This window comes from Arvicanthis niloticus, chromosome 15 (assembly GCF_011762505.2).
Source record: "Arvicanthis niloticus isolate mArvNil1 chromosome 15, mArvNil1.pat.X, whole genome shotgun sequence".
NCBI classification, from domain to species: Eukaryota; Metazoa; Chordata; class Mammalia; order Rodentia; family Muridae; genus Arvicanthis; species Arvicanthis niloticus.
Window position 1 is genome coordinate 4167892 of NC_047672.1, and position 18457 is coordinate 4186348.

The 18457-nt window shown below is 53.2% G+C and overlaps 1 protein-coding gene across 1 annotated transcript; it reads left to right on the forward strand.

Moving 5' to 3' along the window:
- Positions 1 to 8705: 8705 nt before the first annotated feature.
- En2 (engrailed homeobox 2) lies at positions 8706 to 14801 on the forward strand. Its single transcript, XM_034518741.2, has 2 exons — positions 8706 to 9766; positions 12816 to 14801. The coding sequence occupies exons 1-2, from the start codon at positions 9112 to 9114 to the stop codon at positions 13130 to 13132; spliced, it is 972 nt and encodes a 323-aa protein (XP_034374632.1). The 5' UTR covers positions 8706 to 9111; the 3' UTR covers positions 13133 to 14801.
- The last annotated feature ends 3656 nt before the right edge of the window (positions 14802 to 18457 follow it).

The following is an 18457-nucleotide window of genomic DNA, read 5'->3' on the forward strand; positions in this document are numbered from 1 at the left end:
GGCACCGATCCGTAATCCCTCCTAACCTCTGACCTCTCCCTCCTCACCCCCCCTCCCCACTCTCCTGCCTCCCCTTCTCCAAAATTCTTTAGGAAAACAGCATACAAACTTAAATTTTGCATGCTAGGGTGCTCAGGAGGCAATTACTACGAGGGAGACATTTCTTCCCAGGTGTGAGATACCACTGAGACCCAACTAGCCAGGGAGACAGTCCTGCCTGGTAACGCGCTTGCGCGCGCTCTCTGGTCGATAAGCGGATCGATTCCTCTCTAAAGCGGCAGCAGGACCTTCAGCTAAAAGAGAGGTGGGGAGGAGGTGTCTGCAGCAGGGGCCGTGTGGGTGTCCTCTCCTCCAGGAGGAGGACACCAGAGAGGCAATCAATGACGTTAGTTTTAAAGGTGCGACTTTGTGATGAGGGCCAGCTATTAGGAGTGAAGACCTTCGTTTCCGAAACAGCCGGATCAGGTCACAAGCTATAAGCCTTTTATCCGGGATCTCCAGAATTCAAAGACGTGCAGTGGGGGTGAGGAATGGGGGAGGGGTGCAGCGGGTGCTGTGACACCAAGGTCCGTGTGGAGAGCCTTCTAGCTTTCAGGTGGGTGGGGCAACAGACTGTGCCACCCTAGAGGGAGACTCTTTCACTGAGCCCTGACAAGAGACTTTGAAGTTGCTATCTCTGCTCGGCCCCCTCTGCTATCTGGCCCAGCAGCGCAGCACCGCGGGGTCCTCACGGTGGCCCCAACTTTGTCGCTAAGCAGTTATTGCAGCCGCTCATTGGACCACGTCGGTGGGACGAGCATAGCCCTCTGATCTGTGAACTGGGAAGAGCTCAGCGGTTCATTCACAGATCCGCGCCTACCGGTCCCTCCATGTGCCGGGGCGGGGGGGGGGGGGGGGGGGGGGGCGGGGGGGGCGGGGAGCTCAGGAGAGGTGGTGTCTCATTCCTGTCTCATCCTTTCTTTCCAGTTTAGGCCTTCAAGGCACGAGATTTGGGGGGAAGGGGGGGAGGAGAACTGTCTTTTGCCTCCTAGGAAAAGCTCTGGAGCAAAGTAGTGTCTTCGTCCTTAGTTCCGATTGCCTGGCTCCGGCCGTGGCGTTGCCTGAAGCTCCTCCTCCCTAGAAGGCTCAGCCCCGGCATCTTGCTTCAAGCCAGGGGAGGCAAGCGTAGACCCTCATGCCCATCCCTTCCCCACTCCCACCCCGAATCTCGCTGAAGTCAGTAGGAATCACTCTCAAACTGCTTGCCCAGGAAGTTGTTGCAGATGAGTGAGTGGTGGATAACTACAAGGGTTTGATTTTCTCCATTCTTGGAGAAAACTTACTCAGTGTCGTCCTAGGAGTCGGACACTAAAAGCTCCAAAGAGGGGGTTTCCCTAACAGGGTAAAGCAGAGAGATGGAGCAAGTGGGATTAGGAGACCGGAAAGAGCGGCTGTGCTCTAGAGAGACTTTTAATTTGGGAAAGCGAGGCTGGGTCACTGGATTCTACTCGACTCATCAACCCACACGCACCGCCATCCACCCTAGCAGCACGAAGCCAGCTCTTGTTGATGCGCGCTGGACAAGTTCAGCGGGCTAAACTTAGTGTATAGCCATTGCGCCATGGCTACTCCGGGCGGTCTGGCTCCCCGCTGGCCAGAAGGGCCCTGTGCTCCGCACTGTAACGCTGAGACATTCCAGAGGGGAGCAGGGAGAGTGGGGCTCCTCTCCTCCCGCTGTAGATGGGACCGCTGCGGGGCCCGGGGAATGCGCCCGCCTGTTCCCCAAGCCAAGACCCAGGGTTGGGCCTGTGCCCAGCGCCTTCAGCCCTTCCCGGCTCCACCCTCACTTCCGAGAAGTGCAAGAACCTGGTTCCCTAGAGAGAAAGCTCTCCTTCATCCAGCAGGGTCGCTTTTTGTCGCTTGGTTTTGTGTTTTCCAGAAGTTTCTAACATTGAAAGAAAAATCTCCCCGAGCCAAAGGGTTACAAGCTTGCAATTAGGCTGCTCTCGAGCCCTGGCCTACACTCTCCGCTTTTGTTTTTGTTGGGGCGGGGGCGGGGGTTGGGAACTTCCACCTAAATCTATTTTGGCCTCTGATTCAGGAGAAAACCCCTGCGATAAGGTTTCCAACCCAAAGAGACAGCATCCTGCGCTGGGTTTTCAAGCCGCAGTCAGGGCTGCTTTGACAGAGGCTCCGCTGAACTTGCATATAGCATAGAAGGCAGAAAGCGCGCTAAGTGTCTCTAAGTGTGTGACCTTTGTTTGAAAAAAATCTGTGCTTTGCCTTGTGGACGTGTTACGATGTTTTAGGACCCAACATTTTTGACTCTAGGCGGAAAGTGTCCAGAGGGATTCCCTCCCAGGCGCCCAACACCTGCAGCAACCCAGAGGCCTCTCAAAGCTTCCAAGGTCAGCCCTGGCAGTGCAGACTGTGGATGGAGAATGGGCAGCTAATTAGGACACATCGCATTTCTTGCTCCTGATGGATGGGGGAGTGAAAATCCTCAGGAATGTGAGGGTATTATCTACAAACGCGGGATATCCTTGGCATATCCCATTTCTTTCTCCAGACTGTGCTAATTCTCCAAACGGTGTAGAGTTGCACACGCTTGCCTTCCTCGCGGAGGTTGTTTGTCTTATGGGATTAACTGCTGAAAGGCACAAAATCCACAAACACCCCGACATAAAATTATCTCAACATGGGAGAGGCTCCCAGAGACAGCAGAGATCGAAGATCGTTTCTGGGTTTTGCTTTCCTTGGAGCCAGGGGTAAAGGGATGGGAGTAAAGGGAGAGGTGACCGTGCTAAGAGGCACAGGCTGGCTCTTCATCTCTGCTGGCAGTGAGATGGGACATCTGGCCAGGGTAGGCTGGGCCTTGGCAAACTCTTGGCAAACACAGGTGTGACACTGGAGACCATTTGAGTGAGTCCATGAAGGTCAAGACTGAGACTTTGTGCTTGAAAAAGATGGCCACACTTTGATAGGGTTTGCTTCTGCAGTTAACACTGGAATTGCCTGGGCTCAGGGACACACACACACACACACCACACACACACACACACACACACACACACACACACTGCAAATCTAAGTATGTGTACAGATCACTGAAAAGTACACTAAGGAAATTATCAACCGCTAGTCACAGAGGAATTCCACAATAGTTTGACAAATGTAAAAAGCTGAGTTGAATGCACAGTTCAGTCACAACTTTATATTTCATAGAGTAAAATTAATTAATTCTATTATTTTAATTTATTCATTTAAAATTCTTCTCCCTCAAGTTAACCAAGTCTGTGCAAGATGAGTACAGTTCAGCAATGTTCCTTTTGGTAAAGGAGATGATGTTTGGGTACCATCTTCTCCAGTGAGTTTAGTATCCAAATAGCTGTTGGTAGTTCAGTTGGCCCCACCCAGATAGTTACATTAAACCTGTACTTATAGTAATAACACTATATTTCTAAAATATTTCAGAAAGCTGCCTCTCTGTGCCAACTGGAGGGGCCAGAAGAGAGGGTTCTGTGAGGTGAAGCTGCACTAAAATTTTCTTTTGAACTTCTTGGCTTTTCCCTCCTAAGATAAAGAGGAAGACAATGGGCATCCACCGTCTCCACAGATAATGAGATTGAGGGGAAAACCTTTTGCATGACCTCACTCTATTTCTTGAGGGCCACCTTGTCTGCCAAGTTCAAGGCTACAGTCTCAAGGGTACAGACTTGGTGCCACTTTCTTCCTGTATGCCATTTGCAGAACTCCTGCCACCGTTGGACTTCTTAACACCTCAAGAGATGCTCTGTATCGTTCAGTGACAGGTGGGGAAGATCCAGCCCCAGAACCCAGTTCTGTGGGCATGGCATAAGTGTTTGGCTTCGGTGTTAGCTGTCAGAGCAGTGGGCCCTGTTTGGCCTCTCCAAATTCCACATTTGGCCATGAAGACTAGCGGGGCAGCTGAGGCAGAGTGTCGACAAGAAAGTGGACAGCCGAAGGTAATTTGAGGAAGTCAGGTTTGCCAAGGAGAAACCAAGACTCCTGGTAGGGAAGAGTACCCAGGGAAGCCCAGGCGGTGTTGGGGAAGGGTGTACCAGCACCTGCAAAGCAATTTGGAGATCCTCCCTGGAAGTGGTTTGCAGGAGACACTGGTTGAAAGTGGTTTCTGCATCCCTCCACTTGTTCTTGGAAGTCTGCCCACCTTCCTTTTGGCTCTCCTTGACTGTCTCCCTGGGACTGGGACTAAAGGATGCCTTCAGCGGATTCTCTCTCTCTCTCTCTCTCTCTCTCTCTCTCTCTCTCTCTCTGTCTCTCTCTCTCTCTCTCTCTCTCTCACACACACACACACACACACCCTTCCCATGATACCCAAGGAGCTCTGTTTGAGCCATGCCACTTTCCCAGATGTTTCTGGCATGCTGTAGCAGGCTGATAGGACAGCGTCGTGCCAGGCTTAGGAACCTACCCTGTGCCAGCACCAACCCACAGACCCAGGTCTACCAGGCCCGCGGGATGCTCCTAAAAAGTCCAGGACACTAAGATAAAGGCTCTAGTAGATTGTGGCCTGTTGCCCCAGCCCCCTTCCCAGGCCTATCTCTGCAGTTTAACCACCTCCTTTCTGGGATTATCTGGAGATTTGTCTGGCCCCAGTCTAAATTAGACCATACTCTGCAGGCCTGTCCTCTTTCAGGTGAGCTCAGACACAAAACCTTGACCTCGGTGTCCACTGCCCTTGTCCTCCCCACCAGTCTTTGATTTTGGCCTTTGTCTGAAGGTGGGTCGCAATGGCAGCATCAGAAGCCGAGAGCTGCTGCCTAACGGATGGAGGCTTCTTTGATGCTGGCTAACTTCCCACCCAACGTCCGGGGCCTAGAATGCTGGCCTCAACTCCCACCAGGGTGCAGGGTTGGCTAACCCGGCCTGATTTTTGCTAGGGGCGAGATGTCGCTCTCTGGAGCTGCGTCTCCGTCTCTGCGGAGCGATGGACGAAGGAAGACCTCGCTTTTGCTGCTTGCTTTCGTTATCTCTTGGAGTTAGCACATCACCTAGAACAGGGGAGACAGAGCGGGAAGGTAGAAGGGCAGAAAAAGTCATCTTCCCGGGACTTCGTCTCCAGAATTGGAAAACAAAACAAACAAACAAACAAACAAAAAAACCCGCGAGGCTGGATGCAACCAGGCATCGATATCTGCGGCAGCAGCAGCGGCTTTCAATTGGAACCCTCTTCAGAGTTACCAAGTCGGCTGTGTGGACGCCGCCGCTTTCCCCTCTGCCCTTGGAGGCCTCTCTTTGTCCGCTACCTTCAGACACACGGAGCGGAGTTCCATGGAAGCGGGTGCTTTGCGGGCCCACTGCTGGTCCCTGGTACACGCAGAAGGAAAACGGTGTTCTGAGGCCAGAGCCGCCAGAAACTCTCCGAGAGGGACAGATGGCCGCTGCAGGTTCCTCTGATAGAGTACGGAGGTCTGCGGCCATGGGGCACTGAATAGAGCCTGCGAGCGAGGCTGTGTCTGAGCCGGAGCTAGGACGCTACTAGCATCTCCAGCATCTCAGGCCGGGGTGGAGCAAATCTGGCAAAGTGTACTCCAAGGCACCCCCAGGAAGCAACGCCACTTCTATCCCAGAAAATGTAAAAGGCCAGACTGAACCCCCCCAAATGCACTAGAAGCCTTCTGAAAGCCGGGACGCTGTTTGTAACACTGGAAATTTCCCCAACCCCAGTGTACTACCCTGTAAAGCACCTTCACCTCAGCTTCGCCTTTTGGAAAGGGTCCCTGCCCTTTGCGTGCCGCCTGTTCTTAAGGGTAACTACTTTCCTGGAGTTTTCATTTTGGGTAGCCTCTGGTTGCACTCCTCTATCCTTTCTTCACCGTCCTCGCTCCTACCTTCAGCCCCTCCCTTCCTGGGAGCAAACTGAGAACTCGCCTGTGTTCTTGGCCTAGCTGGACTTGTCCATGGACATACACATACACACAGAGAGAGAGAGAGAGAGAGAGAGAGAGAGAGAGAGAGAGAGAGAGAGAGAGAGAGAGAGAGAGAGAGAGAGAGAGAGAGAGAGAGAACAGCTTAGGTGCTGCAGCCAAGACTGTTCTTCAGGTCTCTGTTGCAGACCTGAATTTGAGTCTGGGGCAGGGGAAAGGGCAGAGTCCCTCCCCCTTGGGCTTATCTAATGCTGGAACAATTTATCCCACGGAAGACGTTACCAAGAAATGAGAAAACACATCAGGTGAGGGCCTAATTGTTTTCATGGGGCAGGTAGGGAAGCGAACTTGGAATTAGTGCAGGAATCTTGGAGCTCTGACAGTTCCTAACATGGTCCAGCTTAGAAGACAAGAAGAAATCAGAGCATCCATTCTCTGGCTGGAGACAGTTCATGTCTCAAATGTATTTGTTCATAAGGATGTTCCCTAACCCACTCACTGGTCCCATGTTCATGAAGGTAGATAGAGTTGGAGGTTTCTCCTTTCTCTTTCTCTGCCTTGTCTGTCCCTTACCTAGGAAGGACCCAGCAGGTATCTTCCTAGTCAAAGACTTTGGTGAGGACCCCTTCAGATGAGTAAAATAGAGTAAGGAAGAGACACCCCCACAAGTACAGGGTGGCCATTCCACTTACATACCAGATCTGTTTCCAGCACTTACCCATACCTACCACCTCCAGCAACTTGAGCCTAAAACTTCTGGGGGTGGGTGTCTGTGTAAACTAACTTCCTCTGGAGCAGCCCTTGGGAGTTTTTGCCCCTGTGAACCCTGCCAGGTAGACAGTGTGTACACAATGAGGGCATGGCTTGGTGTGGGTACCCGAGTCCAAACACAACTGCCAGCCTCCAGATAGCCTGACAGGCCTCCATGCCCAGGTGCGGCAGGCTCCAATTCTTGCCCTTCACCAGGACCTGGCTGTTCCAGGACCTGGGCTTCAGGTAGCCAACAGGCAGGCACCCAACAAGGCATGAATGGGACCTCCCTCTGACATGATCCTAGGCATTGTGAGGACTTTTATTATGTCGGCCCTCTTGTGCCCCCTCAGCTGCCCTTCTAGGGGGTTTTCTCAAAGTTAATACATTTCCGTATTTTTTTTTAAACGGGCAGGTGAGCCTGTACTGTAGCAACCAGTATTTTGGTAGTGGAGAGAAAAGCAAACTAAAAGGCCCTTGGGGGATGTGGGGGGAGAGAGTAGAGAAGAGACACTCTGTCAGCAACTGAAAGAGAAGTTTAGAGGGGAAATAAAGACAAGAGCAAGAGAAAACAAATTGGGGGCCCCACCCTGTCACACCATCCCTATTCTTTCAAATTAGCCTTGCTTTGGGGGGTGGGGGGCAGCTTAGATGTTTTAAGACGAAGGTAATGAGATCCGCGGCCTGGTGGCTCAGTATAGGAGTTGGGGAGTCCTGATGAGTCAGTCTCTCTCTCTCTCTCTCTCTCTCTCTCTCTCTCTCTCTCTCTCTCTCTCTCTCTGTGTGTGTGTGTGTGTGTGTGTGTGTGTGTGTGTGTACAGCTGTATTCAGGATCACTTGTGGGATGAATGGTTTGGAGGTTTGGCTAAGCAGTTTTATCACTAATTTCTAAAATAATCCCTTTATTTCTCCTTCCTTAAATGGCACACTTAATGCCACTCCTTAAATGGTTTATTCTCGCATAAAGATCTACGTTGAGGTTCCTGAGGGGCCACTGTCCACGGGTGGGATCTTTCCGCATGCATGAGTCTCCTGCACAGGCACAAGCAAGCACGCTGAGAGTAGGAGACTGCAGGAGTACCTGTGCTTTTGCCTGGCGATTAGGACTGCATGCTGCCGGGGAACCAAAGTCAGCTGTAAGTGACAATTTTCCCCTCCACCAGCAAGGAAAGCGGGTCACAAACCTCCCTTTGTATCTCGGCAGCTCATTTAATCTTATTTATGCATTTTGTGCAAGGAATTGTGGGATCTCGCCCCACCGTAAACAATATACGAAGGTTAAAAAATAACGATCTTTCGGCGCGTGTCCACTTAGGCGTGGCAGTGACCTGGCGGGACTGTCACAAGCTTCCTCAGTGTCTCTAACCGAGAGAAGATGAGGAGTGCGAGCGAGCACGGCTGACTCGGTGGCGGATCTGGCTGGGTTACAGGCTCCCGCGTCGGGAGCCCTGAACACGGCCGCTTTAAGGGGGGGAGGGGAGGTGGCGGCGGGGGAGGGGCGGCAGGCGGTTCCTGTCACCAAGCTGCCGCCGGCGCATCACGTGGATGCGCGGCGCGGCGGCCATTGGCCCGAGGCACGTGTCCAGGAGACCGGCCCGCGACGTCACTTGAGGGGGCTCTGTTAAAAATAAGAACAAAAATCCAGAGTGAAAGTGTCTCAGGTTGCGCTAAGTGGCCTGAAATTATCCCGAGCCCGCGCGAAAGCCGAGGCGGCGAGGGCGCGCGGACCGGGAGGGAGGGAGCGCGGGAGGTCCTGCCCGCCCGGCCTCCCGCCCCTCACCCATGCGGCTCGGGCCGCGGGGCTGCGCGGGGCTCAGCGGGGGCGCAGCCGCTCGCCCGTGGGGCGCCCCGGCCCGCAGCGGGGCGGCGGCCTGGCGCGGGGAGCCCCGGGGCGGGCGGAGCGCAGCGCGGGCCCACGGCCCTCCATGTGCGTGCAGGCGGCTGCGGGAGCGCTGAGAGCCCGCGTCCCGCAGCCTCGAGGGTCGGCGGGGACCGGCGGGTGGCGACGGCCGAGCGGTGGCTGCCCGAGCGGGCCCGAGCGGCGGTGAGCGCGGGCGGCGCGCTGCCTGCATGCGCGCGGCGGTGGCCGAGGCGGCGGCGCCCGAGCCCGAGGCTGCTGGCCACCAAGAGGAGCGCAAAGCCGCACGGGTGTCCGGGGTCCACGGCGGAGTGCGGTGACCATCTAGAGCCGGGTGCGTCGCGAAGACCGGGACCTGCCTCGGTTGAATCGCCCCGCGTCCCGGCCCGCCGGGAGACTGGTGATTTGCTAACGCACTCCGTGGATCCGAACGTGGCTTGGCTCGGAGCGCGCCCGGCGACCTGTAGGACTCCAGCCCTGGCCACTGTCGCCGCTCCCGCTCTCGGAGGACTCGGCTGGGTAGGGGCGCGCGGGGCTCGCTGTGTGCTGCGGGTCGGCCGGAGGTCGCTTTGGCGGTGGGCCGGTGGAGAGGCGGTTTGGGATTTTCTGTGAAGCATGGAGGAGAAGGATTCCAAGTCCGGCGAGATGGCGGCGGAGGCGCAGAGGCAGCCGGAATCCAGCCCCGGCGGCGGCTCGGGCGGCGGCAGCAGCCCGAGTGACTCGGACACCGGCCGCCGGCGGGCTCTAATGCTGCCCGCAGTCCTACAGGCGCCAGGCAACCACCAGCACACGCATCGTATCACCAACTTCTTCATCGATAACATCCTGCGGCCTGAGTTCGGCCGCCGAAAGGACGCGGGGACTTGCTGTGCCGGCGCGGGCGGAGCAAGGGGAGGCGAAGGCGGCGCTGGGAGTACAGACGGAGGTGGCGGCGCGGGCGAAGCGGAGCAGCTCCTGGGCGCCAGGGAGTCCCGACCGAACCCAGCGTGCGCACCCAGCGCGGGAGGGCTGCTCTCCGTCGCCGTCGGCGACTCTGCGGCCGATGGAGAAGGCGGCTCCAAGACGCTATCGCTGCACGGTGGTGCTAAAAAACCCGGCGATCCCGGGGGTTCCTTGGATGGAGCGCTCAAGGCCCGGAGCTTGGGCGGCGGTGACCTGTCGGTGAGCTCCGACTCCGACAGCTCTCAGGCCAGCGCCACCCTGGGCGCGCAGCCCATGCTCTGGCCCGCTTGGGTGTACTGCACACGCTACTCCGACCGGCCTTCTTCAGGTGAGCCCATGGGACCCAGCCCGCTGAGGGGAGGCCAGCGGAGCTAGGAAGGGCGCTTCCCAGAAAACTTACACCGAGGAAAAGAATCTCATTTTCTCCTACACACACACACACACACACACACACACACACACACACACACACACAAAGACACACACTCCTCACCGAAGCGGCACAGAGCAGCAGCCAGGCAGTTGTGAGGACATACAGACTTAGGATAGCAAAAAAGAAAATCTCAGTCTCTCTCTCACATAGTCTCTCTCTCTCTCTCTCTCTCTCTCTCTCTCTCTCTCTCTCTCTCTCTCTCTCTCTCTCTCTCTCTCTCTCTCTCTCTCTCTCTCTCCCTGTAAACTCTCTGCCATCCTCAGGCCCACAGTCCCCCCAGAACTGGTTATTCCTACTCTGGGTGCTCTCCTGCTCCATTCTTGGCCTAATGTGACCGCAGCAGCGAAGGATCAGAGGAAAAACTACAAGAAAGCAGTGAAAACTGAGGCACCCTTTCCCCTTTGCCAGTTTATCTGGCAAACCCTGTAGTAGCATCCTGCAAGCCCGCGGCTTAAAGGAGGTGCAAAGATCTCAGAAGCTCCATCCCTCAGGCAGAAAGGGACCTTCAGGGGTTTTCTGATGCTACCAAGAGTGAGAAGGAGACAACTTTCAGAGGTGGTGTGAGGAGGTTTCGGACAAATTTTCTCCATTCGTTTATAAATTTTAGGACCTCGTAGAAACGACCAGCTGCATTAGAAGTGGGCCTGCGGGTAGAAAGCGCCATTAGCAATGGGTTTCATTTGTCCGTGATCTGAGTGAGCTGAGCTAGGCCCGCTCACCCCCAATCCTCAGCTGTTCTAAGGGTGTCCTTTACTTATGTTCATAGCAAGACTGAGTCGCTCTCAGTTGCCTTCTTGCAGCATCCTCTGTGTGTGTGTGTGTGTGTGTGCCCGCGCGCGCTGAAATCCAGTTTTTTGCGGCTAGACCTGAAATTTGCTCTATTGTTCTCGCCTCCCTCCTTTGTTAATATTTAATTAACATATAGGCTCACAAAGCCAACTGGCCTTGAGTCGCTCTCCGCTTTGTGAGGCGCCCGCGAGTGAGTCCGGGCCGCGCCAAGCCCTGTCCGCCCGGGAATCCTGCAGGATGGCCCGCGTGGTTCGCCTTGCAGCTTTCCTAGGCTTAACGAAACCCCTTTCCTGCCTGTAAGTAACATTTCTTTCCTGGGCGTTTAAGGAAAAAAGTAGGGGCAGAGGGTACTTGTTGAGATTTTGGTTCTGTTTTCCTTAAGTCCCCCAATTGTTTGCCCTTTAAAAGAGAATTCACAGGAAGAGGAACAGAAAGTATGGTTTTCAGATGTCCTTTCTCGGAAATAGGAGTTTGTGGAGGCTGGAGTGTTGCAGAACACGAACCCCAGGGTGGAGGAGACCGGAGGACGGAGCCCTCTTTCTTCCCATGGAGGGAGCGAGGAGAGTTTGAGATCCGCTCCAGAGGTGGGGGGGGGGGGGAGGTGTCAGGTTTGAGCAGGCCAGGCTTCTCCCGTGATGTCACCCTCCTGTCCTAGTATCTTCTGGGGTTCCTAGAGTCAGCCCGTGGCCCTAGAAGCCTCACTGGCCGGGTGTAAGCCAGGTCCATGGGTCTCGAGCCCGTGCTCTCTCCTCCTCAGCATGGCTGTGAAGGTGACTGTATGGTGTGCGGGTGTGTGTGACCGTGGGTACACCTAAAACACTGGAGGTTGGATCTGCACCGCCCTGGATGTCTTCTGGTGCTCAAAGACCCTTTTGGGTTTACCCTTCGTAAGAGCGCCAGGATCCGCTTGGCTGGAGGCGAGGGAGTCCTCATCCGCCAACGGCCCTGCGTGCCGCTCCTGACGCCTGGGTAGGCACTGCACTGAGTAGTAGATGGGGGGGAGTCTGGTACTGAACCGCTGTTTTCCTCCACCTTCCCCGCAGAGCAGAGAAGTGCATTTGGTCCTGGCCCCGAAAGGGTATGGTCCGGTCCTCTCTAGCCTCTTCTGCTTCTAGCGGAAAGGGCCTGGAATGGAGGGGCCCCGCATAGTGTTTCCAAAGTTGATTCATTCTCCTTGCACAGAAAGACCCAGAAAGAAGGTCTCAGGTTTTAGCCGGTGGCCTGGCTGGCCTTTCCTGCACCCTATGAACCCTGTGACCCCGACAAAGAGATTCCTCTATTCCAAGACTCCTACCACTTTACCCTTTCCCTTTGAAGGCTAGGTCTGGGACCACACCACCCTCCACACTTGCTCCAAACACTGGCAACTCCGTAGGGAGAAGGGGGTGGGACCAACGAAGAACCCGTTGGGGGGAAGCTGTTGGGAGGGTCACTTTATGATCTTGCCCAAGGTCAGTTGGATGGCCTGCTTCTGATGAGGCAGCCCCAGGTGGAAACTGAAAGGGACAAGCCACCAAGGTCAGTACCCTGTACCCTGTAGGAGCCAGGTCCCTCTCCTGGACAGAAGGACTGAAGGGGGGGATGGCAGAGGCTCAGAAAAGCATGTGAAGCTCCATTGAAGTCCTTCAAGGAAACAATAAACTTGGGCTCACCAGGCCTCACACAAGAGGGGACTCAGGTGATAGATCAGCCCTGGCCTCTCCTGTGAACTCTACTGCCTTTAGCATCCTGTTGGGGGTTACACAGGGAGGGAGACAGGATTTCCCCTGACTGACTAGCCTACTCGTCTTACTCCATCTCCTCTCACCTGTCTCTCACCCCTTTTGCTAGGATAGACTTGGAAAGGGATGAGAGGAGAAAACAAAGTTTTTGATTGGGCATTCCTTCAGTTAGCTTTTATTAGGATCCCCTAGTTTGTGATAGGCCTTTTAGCTAAATCTGCCAATCCACCTCATTTTCACACACACACACACACACACACACACACACACACACACACACACACACACACACACACACACACGTTCCTTCAAACTGATCTGGCCATACCCTCTGGAGTCTCTGCAACCTCTCAAGCTTGGGTGAGTGGTTTGTGGGTAAGCAGGTAGACTCCAGCAGCCAGTAACCTCTGCCCTCTCTCCTCCACGCCAACCAGGTCCTAGGTCCCGAAAACCAAAGAAGAAGAACCCGAACAAAGAGGACAAGCGACCGCGCACAGCCTTCACTGCTGAGCAGCTACAGAGGCTCAAGGCTGAGTTTCAGACCAACAGGTACCTGACAGAGCAGCGGCGTCAGAGCCTGGCACAGGAGCTCAACCTCAACGAGTCTCAGATCAAGATCTGGTTCCAGAACAAGCGGGCCAAAATCAAGAAAGCCACGGGCAACAAGAACACTTTGGCGGTGCACCTCATGGCGCAGGGCCTGTACAACCATTCCACCACAGCCAAGGAGGGCAAGTCGGACAGCGAGTAGGGCGAGCAGGGTGGGCGGGCCGGCCGGCCAGGTCTAGGGCCGCGTGAAACAATGCAATAATTTAAAAACCGTGAACAAAGGGCCAGTGTATAAAGATTATACCAGCATTATCTGTGAAAATCCCATGTATTAACTATGGTTCTACAATAATCTGTGTACATATAATTTACAGGTGGTGTAAAATCCAAAAATCTGACTATGAAATATTTTTGAGTTTTTTTTTTTTTTTTTGTGCTTAAGAGGTTATGCTAATTTTATGTTATTATTTTTTTTTTCTGCAAAGGGAGCTGTTTAGGGTTTCCGATTTTTCTTTTTCTTCCCTCCCCCTTTAATCCTCTAAGCTCCATTATGGGACATTGGACACTCCCCCCCCCAAAGAAAAAAATTTAAAACAACTTGCTGAAGTCCAAAGATTTTTATTGCTGCATTTCACAGGACTGTGAACCGAATAAATAGCTCCTATTTGGTCTGTGCGCTCTGCGGCTTGCTTTGTGCTGGCTTGGCCAGCGTTGTAGAAAGCACCAGCCAGCGAGGTGCTGGAGACCTCTGGGAGAGAGAGAGGGCTCAGTTCTTTTGCCGAGGTCTGAGGAAGTCCTTGCAGGCCTGCAGCTCTATGGGAGCCTCTCCACACCTGCCTCCTACACCCTCTCTTCCCAGCCACCTCAGAGGGCCGCGCTGGCAGCCACCGTGTGTCTGCGTCTGTGTGGATGACCCCTGTCCCGCCACAGCCCTGTAGCGATGTGCCAGCGCCAACTCTCCCGCCACTGTGGGCAGCACTTGGAGCCTGGGGGCCAGGCTTGAAGGCTTTGCTGCCTGGACAGCCAGCCCTGACCCAAAAGCCCCCACCGAGGTCAGCCTTGGGGCCTGGCAGAGCGAGTTGGCATCGGTTTCCTTTCCGTTTTTCTTTCCTCTTTTTTCTTTTTCATATTTTTCAATGGTAAATACATGTATGTGTACATACTCGTGTATGCATGTGCATGCACCCCCCAGGCCTGTGTGAAGCTGGGGTTCTGGAGTTCACAGCTACCTTGACTTTCAAAGGAACTCGAATCCTCCTGAATCTAGAGGACATGTGTAAATAATCATTTCTTATCACTTTTTGTCTTTTTTTGTTTTTTTTTAAAGAAAATATACATTTTATTTTTGAAGGTGTGGTACTGTGTAAATTAAATATATTCAATATATCCCTCACCAAGTACATATATATATATATATATATAAATAAGCAAACACATTATATATAACTCCACAATGTCTTCTGTTTAGTGTATGGGGAAAGGTGTCCAAATGTCCACCTGGGGCCAGCACAGTGGCAAGGGTGTTCTCAGCTGAGCTGAGTGGCAGGCTGCCTGCTGAGGACTGATGGTGGATTTCTCTCTTTGCCTTAAACCTCTTTATTTCACTGCGCCAACACTTTCTCTTTGTACATATTCGTGCCAACCTTCTGAAAAGGAAGCTATAAAAACAGAAATTGTAATTTAAGAGTCTGTGAATAACCATCTGCTGCTTGGGGATAGGTGGAACACATGCCTTTTAGCAAGAAGCAAATTTGTCCTTTTTTTAAGTTTATAAAATGTGCATTTTACAGTATCAAATATTTATAATCTTATGAGAAATGGATGAATGTTCCCTACTTACAACTGTGGATATCAAAATTGTGGCCATTCCAGCCTGTGTGGTTTTTTGTGTGTTTAAATTCCTGAAAGTTACATTAAATAAAAAGAAACAACTCTTTATTATAAAATGTTGGGGATGGAAGGTAGACTTTGTCCATGTCTGTAGCTGAGATGGTCTCCCCTCTCCCAGGTGCTGCACCTACCCTTGAAACAAGAAAAAAGAGGATATTGTTTTTTTTTTTTTTTAAAGTAACAACCTTTGAATATTTAACATGTAAGCTCAGAATGGAGGCAGAGGAATGATTTAAAACACTTCTGCTCACTGAACTATCTTAATGTATGAAATCTAACAGGTCTTCCCAACCCCTCCCCACTGCCCATAAACATTTGCTGGCTGGACACAAGCGCTCTCTTTTGGGCTCCGTGGAAGGATTTGTGCCCCTCAAGAGACACTCTCTTCCCCTAAATGCTATTTCTATTTCAGCCACTTCCAGTTCCAAAAGCAATGAACCCAGATCTGCAGGATTCAGGGGAAGGGTGCTCTGAAGTGGCTGAATCTAAGGCAGGGTGTTCTGCAGTATATGAAGCCAAACTTTCTTGGCTTGAAAGGAATTTGTTTTGTTCTGTTTTGTCTTCCTCCCAGGAAGAGAAATTCAGAGAGTGTCAAGGATTGTCTGTTGACAAGGGAGACCTCATCAGTAGCTTAGTGCAACACTGGCCACTTGCCCACCAGGTAAATGCTGGGCCACTGTTCCTACCATGTAGGAATCAGTAAGGAAGAGAATTAGACCCACTTTGAGGGCATCAAAACCTCTGTTCCCCAGGAGTGTTGTAGGGTCATCATGGGAGTCTGAGTAACATAGTTCCTTCCTCAAGACCCTGTCTTCTACACATCCCTTCTTTCAAAACACTGGTACAATTTACATTATTCTGGTGGCCTCTCTCATTTTAATAAAAACAGCAACACCCATCTTTTTTTTTTTTTTTTCAAACTGTATAGCTCTCCGAGATAATGAGATCCTGGGTCTCACAGGCAGTCCAGCAGACAGACACACCTGACAATAATGCCAGGTTTTCAGGTTATCTGTATTGACTGTGATAGGGCCCTAAACCCAAGGTGTTCTTAGGTTACTCTTTGCTCTTGTCTACATTACTTTCTTCTTTCTCTTCAAAGCCAAGTAAACAGAGCTGGTAACTCACGGGGAGCCTTTGCTGTGCTCTGTTTGCTCTCTCACCTGGGGTGAGCAGAGAAACACTTTCCACCAGCTGGGAGGGCCAGGCATGTTCCAGGTTACTGCAAACCTCCCAATTCTAACCCTACCTCTGCAGTGCTGTGCTCTTTGGAGATGGGCAGGGAGTCCTGCCACTGGGCCCTGGCTAGAAAGTCACCCTGTAGGAGGGAAAAGTTCCTTTGTGGAGAAATCCTTGCTTTTGGGATCTCAATTGCTCACTGCTCCTGGATGCTCAATGGCCTGGATATGTGTCTGCTTCCCCCAAGCTCATTCTACAGTTTTCCACAACCCACTGAAACTTGGGGAGAACCTGGCAGTGCAACCAGGGATAGCTGTGCCCTTCAGGAAGGCCCAGTCAGCTGGCCCCAGCAATGGAGCTGACTGAAGAAGTGCAGCCTGACAGACTGGCTGGGATCAGGCGCTCTTACCTGGTCTGACAATGGCAGTCATCTGAGGAGGATCTGGGGGATCAACTCCGACCAAAGGCTGTCCAATGTGGACTTGGACAGCGCTTCCTTTGGAGACTCCCAGGTGACACCCCAGTTTGATCTCACAAAGTTTGGTTTGGGGGGGTTGTCTGTTTTGTTTTCCCTTGAGTGGACAGGACAAATGCAGGAGGACTAGGGCGGCTTCACACTGGTATATCTGGTATGCAAATACCCAGGCCCTAGGTATGCCCGCCTCCGGTCAGCCTGGAAGCTTGTTGGCAGCCCTCTGATAGAAGACATTCTGTCCCCGCTGCTTTAATATCCGACCTCCCCTTTTGCCTGGGTCTTCCCCTAGATCCCCTAGGAAGAGTCCCGGCTCCACCGAAAAGGACAGCCTGCCAAGGGAAGCCGTCTCGATTCCGAGGTTAATAAGACTGCCGCAGACTCAGTGCTGTAGCACCACCCCTGAAGGCAAGAATGCGAGTGAAGCAGAAATCACCCTCCCGAGACTGATCTGCTTCCATTCCTGAGCTCCCCACGCAGGGCCTCGGGGCTGGGAACCCCTTCTTTGCGCCTTGGTTCCATCCCTGTGGAGGGCTAGGCTGTATCTAGGCCTGGAAGTAGTGGGGGGCGGTGAGCCACAGAGGGGTACAGCTTGAAGTCCCTAGGACTTAAGGGCAGCAAGGGGGACGGCAGGGAGTGCTGGTGCGCACGTCTGCAAGCAAAGCCCTTAGCGGCTCACAGTTGCACGGCTGGAACCCTGAGACGACCATGCCTGTTTTTATTAATAACCTCAAATACCTCATTATGCTTATGCTGCCTGCCCATAGAAAAGAAAAGGGCATTCTTGAAATCACCGGAAATGTAATAATATTCATTAAAGTAATTCCTAATTATATGATTTAATCAAGCGTGGTGAGCCTGCGCTTTGCTCTTGCCTGAAAGAAAACGAAGGATGGTGTTATTGTTGGTGGTGGTACTAGTCTCATCCTGGCCGCCAGTAAAACTGCCAGCTCCTCAGCAGAGGCCCAGTCCCCTTGGATGAATTTAAGGGCACCCCTCTGGAAGCAAGGTTCCCAGGAAGGACTGCATAGGACCCGGTAAGGCTCAGGCCTAGTCCCAAGCAAGGCCGGAGCTACTCCTAAAGAAGGACAGAGCTTTCTTTTGGCCCTAGGGACCATCTGTGTTCCCAGGGGAACACCAGGGAAGCTTTCTGGGAAAGCAGAACTTCGGGTCCCGCCCCCTCCAGGATTGAGTATGAGGCCGTGCCTGGAGCAGAAACAAAGAGTAGCAGAGAGAGAGATCCTGCCTCCCGGCTGGCTTTTTACCCCCTCAGCCTGGAAAGCGTCCCAGAGAGCCCTCCCCACCCCCAGTCCCCACCCCCAAGATACAGAGAAGAGCTGAAGGCCCAGTGGCCTGCATGGCTGTCGTGCCCCACACCACTTGTTCTTTAGAGAGACGGTTAGATGGGCAGCTCGGGCAGGAAGGGTCAGGTCCCACCCAGCCTTGGGTCCTCTGTGGGGTTCAGGAATGGTGGCAGTTACTGTTTGCAGGACCGTCTGGGGGAGGGGGAGTGGCGGAAACCCAGACATGGCCGCTGCTTGCTGCTTGACTCATCTGCCCAGACCTGAAACTTGGCCGCGTGGTCCCAGGCGTTGCTTGCGGGAGGGGCCAGCTTTTCCTCTTTCTGCTGGCACATTGGGGTTCTCGCCTCCCGCCAAGTCCTTTGTCTGGATGGGGGCTGTCAGGCTCTGTCATCTTGGCTTGCCCTCCTCCTTTCTCCAACCTCTACCCCCTCCACTAACTTCCTTTTCTCTTTTCTCTCCTCCTTGGATGGATAGTCACAGGCCCCAGCTGCAGCGCAAGGAGCTTCTGTCCCTCCCGATGAGTCTCCTGCTTCTCCGCGGGTCGCTAGGACACCCCCTAGCGCCCCGGAGTTTTGCATCTGAGCTTCTTTCTTCTTTAGACTAAAACTTGTCTTATAGTTTTGGAGAGCTCTGCTCTCCATTCTCAACAGCAGCAACATACCGAATTAAGGAAGTTGGAGGC

Excerpts from the sequence above, each read along its gene's own strand:
- En2 (XM_034518741.2), top strand. The coding sequence starts at position 9,112 with ATGGAGGAGAAGGATTCCAAGTCCGGCGAGATGGCGGCGGAGGCGCAG. Across the intron at positions 9,767-12,815 it reads CTCCGACCGGCCTTCTTCAG|GTCCTAGGTCCCGAAAACCA; the intron begins GTGAGCCCATGG and ends CACGCCAACCAG.